Raw genomic sequence first — 13855 nt, forward strand, 5'->3', positions numbered from 1 at the left:
TATTAAATACATTAACCTGATGATGGAAAATTGGAGCACATATTGAAGGTGTCTGGAAAAATTTGGATGCATCCATACTGGGACCTACCAAACAAGGATAGTCCCACACGGAATTCAGGGCCATTTAGAATGTTTTTAACATAAAACAGTTTTGTTTGAGCCCTTCCTTAACTGTATCCACCTTCATAGCGTTACCATTTACGTGGAAAAACACAAGACGTGCGTGCGTGCTTGTGTGTGCGTGCGTTTAGTCTGGGCATTAACAATAGGGGAGGAACACAGTGTTGTATAAGCATGTATAATCATCATTCTTTTGCAGTCTACTGTACATGCAGTATATTGCATTCACTCTATCCAGGATACTGTTCACGTCAAATTTGACCCATTTGACATGTTGTACAGGTGCAACAAAGTTTGCCTATAATGAGGTTCCATGTCAAATTTGATGCATGTCTACCAAAATGGATTTTAGATTTACCAGTGAATGTTAAATCAAGTAAAATGGTGGCAATGGTAATGGGCACTCCATGCCATATACTGTATTTAGTGTATGTATTTGTTAAGGGACAGTGGTAACCGTTTTCAAGCGGGAGCTTGAAGCAGTCTCGAAAACTGTCTGTGTTTCCAGCACATTTGCACGGGTTCCCACGGAGACATGCACCTGTTGGTTTTTGATGAGTCATGGGGAACTGTCAAAACAGTGAAAAACTGAAACAGCATAAAAATGATCATTTGTACGAAACAAAAGCAACAGAAGTCATACAGAGGTCAGAAGGTGCCTTTACATGGACCCAAGATATGCACCTGCAAAAACAAGTAACTACAATGTGGCAAATAAAATATATTTTGTCTTTTCTCTGTAACATTAATTAAGGATTAATCATTCATTTAAGAAAGTCAGACAAGCTAGTAATATACCTATCTTGAGAAGATCTGCAGTTCATAATTCAATACAGAAAATTATTATAGAAATATTTTGGGCCAGAATCAAAAATGACCCAGAACATATTTTGCGTCCGAGGAAAATTAACAGTATGTAAGGGTTAAACAAGTCTGCAATTACATGAATGCTGATTGGGGGTATTCAAAAGATGGTTTTGCAGTGTTTTCTGTTGTTTTAGCAGCTCAGTGTGGCAGTGATATCTGTACGTAAGTATAGAAAAAAAAATTGTGTTTCGGTAAGGGTTGTTGTCAAGTGAAAAAAATAAATAAAACTGGGACTGATTTAAATGGGACAACAATCTCAAAACAGGATGCAAGCTGAAGCACACCAGCCGCATTATGAATTTATTATGCAGAGGATGCAAACGAAAAACTGTGATATGACAGCAAGGCTGCAGCTACTGATAAAAAAATTATGATCAGACTGTGACAATAAAAAAAAAACTGAAAGTGGGGAAGGAATCGACAGAGGGGGGCGGCTGTGATGGAGAAAGGAAGCAAATGAGTGGATCCTTATCAGACTAATTCTGCTGCAGCAGTAGTGACATTGTTCAATGTCGTGGAACAGAGCCTGTGACATCACTAATGCAGCACGCCGCGCCACCAAGCCATAGACTACCATTTAACACCCCATGCACCTATACAAGTCTGTGTGTTGGGAGGCTTCCCAACATGCATCGGGGCTATCATGCCCTTGATGAATGTGTCTGTGAAAGGCATCAAAGGTGAGCGAAAGATCAAATGGGACAAATTTTGAAAATGATGTATAACATGAAAACAACATAGGAGAAAATCTGACGTGAAAACATGTTGCCATTACATCCTATATGCTTCGCTGTTCCTTTCTTTTATTATTCCGTGCAAAACAATCAATTTACAAATGACCACTAAGACATCATCAAATTTTAATGTCTTTTTTTTTTAGAACAATGTAAAATGTAAATAAAATGGTGAGCTCAGTTGGTCATGCGGACAACTGTCTGCCGCAACTTTGACTTTGCTGATATTCGACAGCGAGTGATCGTGCCGTTGACAGACCGTGAAAGTGAAAGAGGAGAGGCGCTGCAGCTCCTCTTATTGCAGGATTTAGCCTGCCTGCATCTGTATGTGTGCATGTGCATGCTTGTGTGTGCGTGCGTGCGTGCGTGCGTGCGTGTGTGTAAAAGAAGTAGCCTCACATGAATAAAAATGACGTGCTGCAAACAGTATATGCACAAAGTGCTTATATGTTGAGTGATTTGCTGGAGCGATTTGCACTGAAAACGACACTATGAGTACATGATCCCATTCTCGGCATTATAAGGATTCTCCAAATGGTAAATAGGCTTTTCACTAGTGTAGCTCGGTTATACATGGCTGCAGGGCAACGGAGGCTTAAATCCACATTACCATCTGAGTCAAGCTGCTATCACGAGAATAAATACATGGCTCATAATTTCTTTTCGAAGAAAGAAAGACATTCTTTTACCGCTTTCTCAGAATTGTTTTCCCGTGACCTCCACACCTCTGGACAAGCCCACGGCTGCTATGTTGGAGGTTGACACATTGTTTTGAGTGTCTGAATAGATACACACATGTATCTGTATATATATATATATATATATATATATATATATATATATACAACCTCAATTCCAATGAAGTTGGGACGTAAACATAAATAAAAACGAATACAATGATTTGCAAATCATGTTCAACCTATATTTAATTGAATACACTACAAAGACAAGATATTTCATGTTCAAACTGGTAAACTTGATTGTTTTTAGCAAATAATCATTAACTTAGAATTTTATGGCTGCAACACGTTCCAAAAAAGCTGGGACAGGGTCATGTTTACCTCTGTGTTACATCACCTTTTCTTTTAACAACATTCAATAAACGTTTGGGAACTGAGGACACTAATTGTTGAAGCTTTGTAGGTGGAACTCTTTCCCATTCTTGCTTATATTATATATTATGGACCGTAGATGATGAAATCCCTACATTCCTTGCGATTGCACATTAAGGAACATTGTCCTTAAACTGTTCGACTATTTTCTCACGCACCTGGTCACAAAGAGGTGAACCTCGCCCCATCTTTGCTTGTGAATGACTGAGCAATTCAGGGAAGCTCCTTTTATACCCAATCATGGAACCCACCTGTTCCCAATTAGCCTGTTCACCTGTGGGATGTTCCAAACAGGTGTTTGATGAGCATTCCTCAACTTTCTCAGTCTTTCTTGCCACCTGTCCCATCTTTTTTGGAACGTGTTACAGCCATAAAATTCTAAGTTACTGATTATTTTCTAAAAACAATCAAGTTTATCACTTTAAACATTAAATATCTTGTCGTTGTAGTGTTTTCAATTAAATATAGGTTGAACATGTTTTGCAAATCATTGTATTCTGTTTTTATTTATGTTTAACACATACATTTTGACTCAGGCTCATGTTATATATCGTACATAAAATACCATACATATCTCAATTTTTCAATGTTTACATTTTAGTTCAGAATTGTGCAGTTAAACAGATTTATAAAATATATATCATACCTGGGATATCAATGCATTGTTGCTGTGGTATTAAAATATAAATAATATTTAAAAAATATATATATATATAAAACGTACATACTGTACACGTCAGAAAAGTAGGACCTTTGATTACCGGAATGGCAGGTGACTCCCACCATGCTAACCGTTCTCTAACCTTAAGGCTAATGTCAGGCATAGTCAATCCTGTTTTAGCTACAGAAAGCCAAGCTGTCAGGTCTTCCAGGCCATCAGAATCAGAATCAGAATCGCTTTACTGGCTAAGTATGCAACAATACGCGCAAGGAATTTGTCTGCGGTAGTTGGAGCCACTGTAGTAGAAGAAGAGAAAACAGCCACTACGACGAAATATACATTTAAGACAGAAAAAAACACGAGCATGGAGAGTCATTGAGCAATGAAAATGCGCCACTAGTGTGGTGATGCTGATATTGTGGCAATTGAGCAAATGATGCAATTTAGAGCAGTTTAAAGTTACTAATAGTGAAATGATCTGGTACTGTGACAATTGTGCAAATGGTGCAGATAGTTCTCAAACACGAGTGGCCAGGAGTAATCAACAACAGAACGCAAATAGTGCAGCATGATAAAACTGTGAGTATACAAATAATGTAGAAGTGTCCTGACAGAGATTTGCAAAATTGGGAGCATATTGCAATGAAATTGTAAGTTAACTGTTTAAGAAGTTCATGGCAAGAGGGAAGAAGCTGTTGAAATGGCTGCTGCTTTTAGTTCGCATGTTCAATAGCGCCTACCTGAGGGAAGGAGCTGGAATAAGTGATGACCGGGATGTGGAGGGTCTAGGAGGATTTTGTGTGCCCTTGTTTTAGTCCTGGCAGTGTGCAAGTCTTCAAGACTGGAGAGGTGGGTACCGATAATTTCTTCAGTTGCAGTCTGATTTTGTCCTTCCTTGTAGGAGCACCAAACCAGACTGTGATGGATGAACACAGAACCGATACAATGACTGCTGTGTAGAACTGCCTCAACAGCTCCTGTGGCAGGCCGTGCTTTCTCAGAAGCCGTAGGAAGTACATCCTCTGCTGGGCATTTTTTGAGGATGAAGTGGATGTTGGTCTCCCACTTCAGGTCATTAGGTGAAACAGTCTTGGTTTTAGTTACACTTGTCCTTGCACACAATTAGGCGGCTGATGTTTTAATTGTGTAGGGTTCATAGTTGTTTATGACAGCCGCTTTGGGTTAGAGTAAGAGCTTTTCCACTGCATTCCAAAGTTTCTCTATACTCTTGTCAATTTTTAGTGCTTATGTAATCATGATTAGATTGTCGTTGAAACATATATAGCATAGCTGATAATAACTAATTAGGGTTATAAAGAAAAAAACGAACAGGAACATGAGTAGTTCTACTAGTCTTTCTGTTTCAGGACTAAGTTATTCTCCCGATCGTGACCTCCAACATGGCAAAAAATATATATATATCAATCACATGATGGAAAACTATCTTTATTCTGACATTTGCAATAGACAATGCAAACGTATTGGAAGTCTTGGTACACAGGTTTGCCTGAATGTTTTCATGTCTTACCAAAACATTTAGGTAATTGGATGTTTGGGAAGGGCCTTTTTGTTGTGTGCCAGTGCACAAAGCAAGGTGCCATCAAGGCTTGCTTGAATAAGTTTGGTGTGTAGGAACATGAGTGGCCTTTGATGAATTCCGAAAAATCCCCACAGAAACACTTCTACATTCTAAGAAAGTCTTCCCAACAGATTGAAAGCTGCTCGGCGGCTGAATACATATTTTCTTTCACCTTCACTTCCTGGGGGTGTAACATCCTACTTCATATTTTCGTCCATACTGTAAATATTTTTAGCGTATCCTGATTCCTGACTACAAAGAGACAAGTACTTAATCATATAAACATTCAGAGATACACATAAACAGTTCAGTATGAAGATCTAAGCAAAGCAAGCTCAAGATTATAACCTTGTAGCTGCTTAACTACATGGAAGCCATAATTGCAGACTTAGCAAATATATTTAGAACTGGTCCACTCCTTAATGTGGTCTCTGTGTGTCTGGCCAAAGACTCTGCACCACTATGTTTTGAACGTCACAGCCTACACATTGGATATTTGGAATGGCTTGACACAATTGCACATAGAAGGCTTCTGTGTGATCACTCACAAGTATAAAATGCTCTTGGTCTCCCACTATGAACTCCAGTGGACAAAGTAATGAATCTAAAGTGATAATGAAACAATAGAAGTGTCCAACAGTATAAAATCAGGCCAGTGTTTCATACGTCACATTTCCACATGTTTGGGATTTTAGTAAAACTTTGCCAGTGTTGATGCACCGCCAAAAATCTACTTGTACACAACCTATTACTCATCCTTGGCCTCTGTGCTAGACATTGCAGCTTTTCCCCGCATTCTTTATTGCTTCTTTTGATGATTCACTACTTTGAAACAAATCAAATTCCAATGGGGGTCAAAAAGTGCCCAAACATAGCAAAGAACTACACCGCATTGTCTGTGTCAATATCCGGTCACCGGTGAGAAAACAGAGTAGAAGATCTTCTAGTTTTCTTAGCTACAACATGAGAAAATGTGTATAGTACCTCTGAGTTGAAGCGGATCTGACAGACATTACAGGAAATGACCGGCCGCTTGGTCTTGACCAGTGGAACTCCAAAGGTGTGGTTGATCACAGCCTTCTGGACTGGGTCCATCTGCCACAGGGAATGATGACAGGAAAAGGATGGAAAAAGGTTGGAGAGAAAAGACAAAATTGTGAGCTTTAATCTATACATTGTAGTTTTTTTGGTTTCTGAGCTACTCTTGATGAGTCCAGGCCGCACAGACTAAAATGCTCCTGTTTCATCTTTGCACATTCACATTCTACAACATTAGCACAATCCAATGAGATCCAATACAAGAGCTTCTTGATGAAGACAAAGGTGAGGTAAAACTGCAACTACTAAGAAGTGTTTTTAATATTTTGGTTGTTGCAGGTGTGCATGACTGAAGACTACGACCACAATAATTAACATAGTGTGGTGCCTTGAGATACGATTTTAAGTCGTTGCGTGACCACGTTTGTAACTCAAATTATCCCTCCCATTGAAATGAATGTATCCATTTCAGGAAAATGTTTGAAAGTTTGACATTTTATCCAAACTTACCACGCTGGTGTGCTTGGTCATGGTGACATTGTTGATGTGCAGTACTCGTCATAGGTGAGTCACTTTCATGAGTTGCAAGGAATTAGTGCGCTTCCTAGTTCCAAATCCGTTGCCAAAGGCAAAAAAAATCTGTTACTGTACCAAAAATAGCATGTTTCAGACTCCAAAGACTTGTGTATTGTATTCCTCAGAGCAATGCCGGTCTCTCCGACAGAGCTCTACGCACAATAGACAATAGATAGAACCATCATTACATGACCTCCTCGTCAATGCCCCACATTCAACATGGCCGCCACTTTGGCACAGGAGGCATGTGTTTTGGAATTGGATCAAGTAATATTGTATATCTTTGACCCGGAAATACATCAGTCCCCTTCTCTGCCTGCATTGTGCCACAGTGCCAGTAAACAACAGCGGACAAATCTGGAACTGACAGACTTTGTCAACGGCATCTTACATTTTTGGACACATTGTTCAGTCTCAACGGTCCGTTTTATCTGCTATCCGTTATATCGGGGTCCGTTTTATCGAGGTTCCACTGTATGCCTGTTAGTATTGATAGATTATGTTGCACCATCGTTTGTGTTTAGATATCTGTGCTTAAAGGGTTTTGTTCTGCTGTATGCAGCCAGGTCGGCATTGGAAATGTATTTTGTATGGACTTCAAGGGCGGCACGGTGGGCGACTGGTTAGCACATCTGCCTCACAGTTCTGAGGACCGGGGTTCAAATCCCGGCCCTGCCTGCGTGGAGTTTGTCTGTTCTCCTCGGGTGTGCGTGGGTTTCCTCCCACATCCCAAAAACATGCATGGTAGGTTGATTGAAGACTCTAAATTTCCCTTTCCAGCACGCCTGCGACCCTTGTGAGGATAAAGCGGTACAGAAAATGGATGGATGGACTTAAAGGCAGCGTTGTGTGGTTGTTTCAAAAATACAACAGCATGTAATTCTTTTTGCTTCATGTTTAGTTCTACAGTAAAAACTGGCAGTAGCAATAAACAGCTTGAAGCCTCTTTTTTTGAAGAATTGTTCAGTATCTGCCTAACTGTTGCTTTCTGTGAAGTGAGTTGAGTTAACTGTTACCATATAGCGCTCATATCTCCAATTTTTGTTCGCAAGTCAAAGAAAAGAAATCGGTCGAATCACAGTTCATATCTCAAAAAACTTGTAAATTGGGTCACTTGTACCTCAAGGCACCACTGTATGACTGGATGAATGCCTTCCTGACAGCGTCACTCAAACTGAACATTATTGGTGGAAAGAGAATATTTCAGGTGGCAGCATGTTACTGCAATTGCTGCAACCAAGCCAACCTGGTGGGTGTGATCTTTTAGGTTGGACTTTCACATTGTTGCTGTGTGACTTTCTTCCAGCTGCTGCATCAATCAGCAGCATGCTGTTAAGCACCTAATATAGATTTAACTGACTCATGTTAAGCACTTTAACCCCACACTAGATGCTAAAGGACCCAAATTGTTGTGAATTCATTTAGCCACCATTGTAAACTGGCTTTAGCATAAGTCAGTAGTGTGTGTTTTTCCACCACAGAAAGGTCTGGCACTTTGTTTGCGTCAACAGCAGGATGTTTGGGGGAAAAAAAAGAAAGTGGAATGATGTGGCACTGTTTGGGTACACAGAAGGAGGAAAACCAAAGTCATGGCCTAAAAAAAAATAAAAATAAAAAGCATTTAGTGTTGTGTTTTAAAAATCATAAGACATTGACAGAATGTTCCAGAGAAGCTTCCAAATGTGACGCAAGCGTGCTGCTTTGGGAAGGTTCACAGACGAGAAATTACTCAATTTGGCCCATCTTTGTGTTTAATTTGGCCCATCGCCAAGCTTTCCCTTAAGTCATCTCACGCCCACTGTCACTCTCATCTATTATAAAGATATCCTCTAGAAGATAATTTTCCTTTTAATACCCCAGGAATAAACAATGTGAATCTATGTATGACTGCTTACTGTAAAAACAGTTCAAGAAGCAGGGAGGTTAAGATGGGTGCCAGCAAGGTATAGAAATACACCATCTGGATAAGCGGGAGGGGTAGAAAAAAAACATGAAATTGGGCGTATTGGCAAAAAAAAAAAAAAAAAAAAAAAAGTTAAATGGAATGACGATCAGATACCATAGAATCCGGTGAATGTGCAACCTACTTCCGCATTTGGCAAAACGAGTCTAAGCACTTCCCCTCGGTTCGGTTGAATGGCGAAGGGGGCCGTAACAAAGCAACCGGGAGTGCTTTAAATGTGTACAATGTCTATTTTTTAACATTAGATGTCACCACAGAGAGCCGCCAAAGATTATAATATTCGATGTGTTTCAGCAACCCCACAAAAACTACCAAAAATATTTTTAATGTTTTTTTTAAATAAAGAAAATAGCACTCTAGAATATTGAACATTATAAATATATCCGGCGGGACGGTGAATGACTGGTTAGAGCGTCTGCCTCACAGTTCTGAGGACCGGGATTCAATCCCCGGTCCGGCCTGTGTGGAGTTTGCATGTTCTCCCCGTGCCTGCGTGGGTTTTCTCCGGCCACTCCGGTTTCCTCCCACATCCCAAAAACATGCATGGTAAGTTAATTGACAACTCTAAATTGCCCGTAGGTGTGAATGTGGGTGTGAATGGTTGTTTGTCTGTATGTGCCCTGCGATTGGCTGGCAACCAGTTCAGGGTGTACCCCGCCTCCTGCCCGATGACGGCTGGGATAGGCTCCAGCACGCCCGCGACCCTAGTGAGGAGAAGCGGCTCAGAAAATGGATGGATAAACATATCCATCCATCCATCCATTTTCTACCGCATATCCGAGGTCGGGTCGCGGGGGCAGTAGCTTTAGCAGGGACACCCCAGCCACTTCATCCAGCTCTTCCGGGGGGGATCCCGAGGCATTCCCAGACCAGCCGAAAGACGTAGTCTCTCCAGCGTGTCCTGGGTCGTCCACGGGGTCTCCTCCCGGTGGGACGTGCCTGGAACACCTCACCAGGGAGGCATCCAGGAGGCATTCGAATCAGATGCCCAAAACACCTCATCTGGCTCCTCTCGATGTGGAGGAGCAGCGGCTCTACTCTGAGATCCTCCCGGATGACCGAGCTTCTCACCCTATCTCTAAGGGAGAGCCCGAACACCCTGCGGAGGAAACTCATTTCGGCCGCTTGTATCCGGGATCTTGTTCTTCCGATCATGACCCACAGCTCGTGACCATAGATGAGTGTTGGAACATAGAACGGCCGGTAAATTGAGAGCTTCGCCTTTCGGCTTTGCTACTTCTTCACGACAACGGACCTATACAAAGCCCACATCACTGCAGACGCTGCAAAGATCCGCCTGTCGATCTCCCGTTCCATTCTTCCCTCACCCCAAGATACTTGAACTCCTTCACTCGGGGCAGGATCTCATCCCCGACCTGGAGAGGGCACGCCACCCTTTTCCGACTGAGGACCATGGTCTCAGATTTGAAGGTGCTGATTCTCATCCCAGCCCCTTCACACTCGACTGCAAACTGCTCCAGTAAAAGTTGGAGATCACGGCTCGTTGAAGCCAACAGAACCACATCATCTGCAAAAAGCAGAGATGCTATACTGAAGCCACCAAACCGGATCCCCTCTACGCCTCTGCTGTGCCTTGAAATTCTGTCCATAAATGTTATGAACCGAATCGGTGACAGAGGGCAGCCTTGGCGGAGTCCAACCCTCACCGGGAACGAGTCCAACTTACTGCCAGATATGCGGACCAAACTCCGGTCGGATAGGGACCGAACAGCCCGTATCACGGAGTTCGGTACCCCATACTCCCGAAGCACCCCCCACAGGACTCCCCAAGGGACACGATCGAACGCCTTATCCAAGTCCACGAAACACGTGTAGACTGGTTGGGCGAACTCCCATGCACCCTCGAGGACCTTGCCGAGGCTGTAGAGCTGGTCCACTGTTCCACGGCCAGAACGAAAATCACACTGCTCCTCCTGGATCTGAGATTCGACTTCCCGATGGACCCTCCTCTCCAGCACCCCTGAATAGACCTTACCAGGGAGGCTGAGGAGTGTGATCCCCCTATAGTTGGAACACACCCTCAGGTCCCCCTTCTTAAAAAGGGGGATCACCACCCCAGTCTGCCAATCCAGAGGCACTGTCCCCGATGTCCACGCGATGTTGCAGAGGCGTGTGAACCAGGACAGCCCCACAACCTCCAGAGCCTTTAGGAACTCCGGGCGAATCTCATCCACCCCCGGTGCCTTGCCATCGAGGAGCTTTTTAACTACCTCGGTGACCTCAACCCCAGAGATCGGAGAGCCCGCCTCAGAGAACCCAGACTCTGCTTCCTCATGGGAAGGCGTGTCGATGGAATTGAGGCGGTCTTCCAAGCATTGTCCCCACCGACTCACAACGTCCCGAGTTGAGGTCAGCAGCGCCCCGTCCCCACTATACACAGTGTTGATGGTGCTCTGCTTCCCCTCCTGAGACGCCGGATGGTGGACCAGAATTTCCTCAAAGCCGTCCGGAAGTCTTTCTCCATGGCCTCACCGAACTCCTCCCATACCTGGGTTTTTTCTTCAGGGGGGTAATAAGAATACCAACACCTGCTCGGCGCCTCTAACCGTGGGCAACTCCAGAGTGGAAGAGAGTCCAACCCCTCTCAACAGGACTGGTACCAGAGCCCAAGCTCTGTGTGTAGGCGAGTCCGACGATATCTTGTCGGAACTTCTCGACCTCACACACCAGCCATAAAATTCTAAGTTAATGATTATTTGCGAAAGACAATAAAGTTTATCAGTTTGAACATTAAATATATTGTCTTTGTAGTGTATTCAATTAAATATAGGTTGAACATGATTTGCAAATCATTGTATTCTGTTTTTATTTATGTTTAACACGTCCCAACTTCATTGGAATTGAGGTTGTAATTCAATGTGCCTCCTTCTGGTGTGCGTGACTTGGCTACTGGGGGTAGTAACAATACAGCCATGCAGACACGAAAGAAGAAGAGTTTCACAACTTCTGTACAGTAACTCAGTAAACTGTAATCTTATTAGCGGTAGTTTTTTTTCGCAGCGGATAAAGAATATATGCCTGCGAGTATTTCTATATTATCTGTGTACATGTGTTGATGAACTGTTTGTCTTCAAATATCCATTGCTTAAAGCATAACACCGCCACATAGAAGCTATTCATTAGCCTGTCTGTGGTGATTTTCATTGTTTATTAGCATCAAGCTAAGTGGACTTTCCTAAGGCAAAGCTACTGTATGTGGTTGTTTTAAACCCACAAGTTGTAATTATCTTTATTTTATGTTTAGTTTCGAGAGTAAACTTCAGCTGGGAGTGGCAATAAACCACTTGAAGCCTCTTTTTTGAAGACTTGTTCATGATCTGCCAAACTGCTGCTTGTTGTGAACGGAGTTGAGTTCACTGCTACCATACAGCGTATGTATCAAATTTATTTACTCACAAGTCAAAGCAAAAAATAATCTAAAAAACAGCTCGTATCTTGAAAAAGTCATGAGGCGGGTCACTCGTATCTCAAGGCACCACTGTACAAGGTTTTTAGACAGCAAAAATATCACTATACAGTACAGTACAGTACAGTATAATGTAGCGGGCCTGTATGTACACTGGAATAGTGTTATAAACTGCACTCCGCATTTTCCTGCAATCGTATTGCCGGCAGCATGGTGCAGGTGTGCGTTACATGCTGTACAAGGGTGTCTACGCATTGCCCCTCTGGAGAGCGTTTAACCAGAGCTGAGGTAACAGTACACAAGAAATATGGGCTTCAGTCCAGTTCTCTGAGTGGAGGTCAGCCACGATTCACTCATTTGATTCAGCTGTTAAAAACACTGCACAGCTGCCAATTGGCCTTCGTGGAAAGGGGTCGGGGGATGGTACGGGGAGTGGGGGATGGGGTTGGGGGCTCACTCACACAGAAACCAACCCAAAATACCTCAGGCAAAAACAAGTAAACATTGTGATTATGTCAACTGGTCCATGAGAAACTGAAGTTCCAAAAGCCTTGATGTTGACAAGGCCCACATGCATTCTCATTACAGTGGTGCCTTGAGACATGAGTTTGAATCAAAAACATGCATGGTAGGTTAATTGAAGACTCTAAATTGCCCATAGGTGTGAATGTGAGTGCGAATGGTTGTTCGTTTATATGTGCCCTGCGATTGGCTGGCAACCAGTTCAGGGTGTATCCCGCCTCCTGCCCGATGATAGCTGGGATAGGCTCCAGCACGCCCGCGACCCTAGTGAGGAGTAGCGGCTCAGAAAATGGATGGATGAGTAAATGGATACAAACGTATTTGGCACACTTTCTGCTTCAATTCAATGGACATTGTGCTGCTCCTTCTGGTGTGGGTGCCTTGGCAACCTTGGGGCAGTATAGCACAGACAAAGAGACACACAAAAATGTGCACGGTAGCATAAAAGCCCGAGCCAATGCTAGCAAGCTCCAAAATCCTCCCACCTCCAAAATGACAACTTTGCAGGAAATTTAAAAAAAAATTAAAAAAGACATCCAGCCTGAGTTTCCAAACGTCGCTTTGTTCAGTTTGGTATTATACCGTATATTGCTCTAATATATACCAGAACAGCACCCCAACATTATGTTCAACCATTAGTTTAATATGCTAAAATAATGGCTAATTTATTACGGTGTCATTGATTAAAGCGGTACAAACATGGTGCCGGGCGCTCGTCGTCCTCATCCCTAGCTTCGCTCACGCCAAGTTATCATATACCGCTCGCTGCACACTCACATCAAAACAACAGCACCCCAAAATTACATAATCTTCAATCGCTAATTTAACATGCTAAAAATGTGCTAATTTATTACAGTGTCATTGACAAAACTGGTACAAGCACGATGCCACCACCGGACAAAAGCAACCTCTTGAACACATACGCGTCTGCAGGCTCACACAGGTTTCGACCTACAGCAAATGTGGGTGGCACAAAATCTCACTGAAAATCAAATATCTCATCAGAAAACAAGCCTCAAATTACTACTGGGTCTATTTTGGGGAGATTTTTTTTCTGCAGACATTGTTTTTAAGTCCACAAATATGGAATAAGTGCCAATGTTCCCAGCACAAGAGGTTTCATTAGAGTGTGAATACTTTTGCTATCTCTGCCCATAACAACAAAATCTGTTGAGGCTGACAGCCGTCCACACTGAGTTCTCTTCAAGGTGTCTTCCATAAACAGGAAATGTTCCTTGCCGTTGTTGCCAAAGTGT

At 42.7% G+C, this 13855-nt stretch overlaps 1 protein-coding gene across 3 annotated transcripts in view; it reads right to left on the reverse strand.

Annotated features, from left to right (window-relative positions):
* The window catches only part of znf385a (zinc finger protein 385A), a 75167-nt gene that overhangs the window by 18908 nt on the left and 42404 nt on the right, over positions 1-13855 (reverse strand). For all 3 annotated transcript variants that reach the window (XM_061774727.1, XM_061774742.1, XM_061774736.1), the window contains one exon: positions 6058-6168. In XM_061774727.1, the coding sequence (XP_061630711.1) occupies positions 6058-6168 (111 nt within the window). The remainder of the gene's footprint in view (positions 1-6057; positions 6169-13855) is intronic.

This window comes from Phyllopteryx taeniolatus, chromosome 1, assembly GCF_024500385.1.
Source record: "Phyllopteryx taeniolatus isolate TA_2022b chromosome 1, UOR_Ptae_1.2, whole genome shotgun sequence".
Classification (NCBI taxonomy): Eukaryota; Metazoa; Chordata; class Actinopteri; order Syngnathiformes; family Syngnathidae; genus Phyllopteryx; species Phyllopteryx taeniolatus.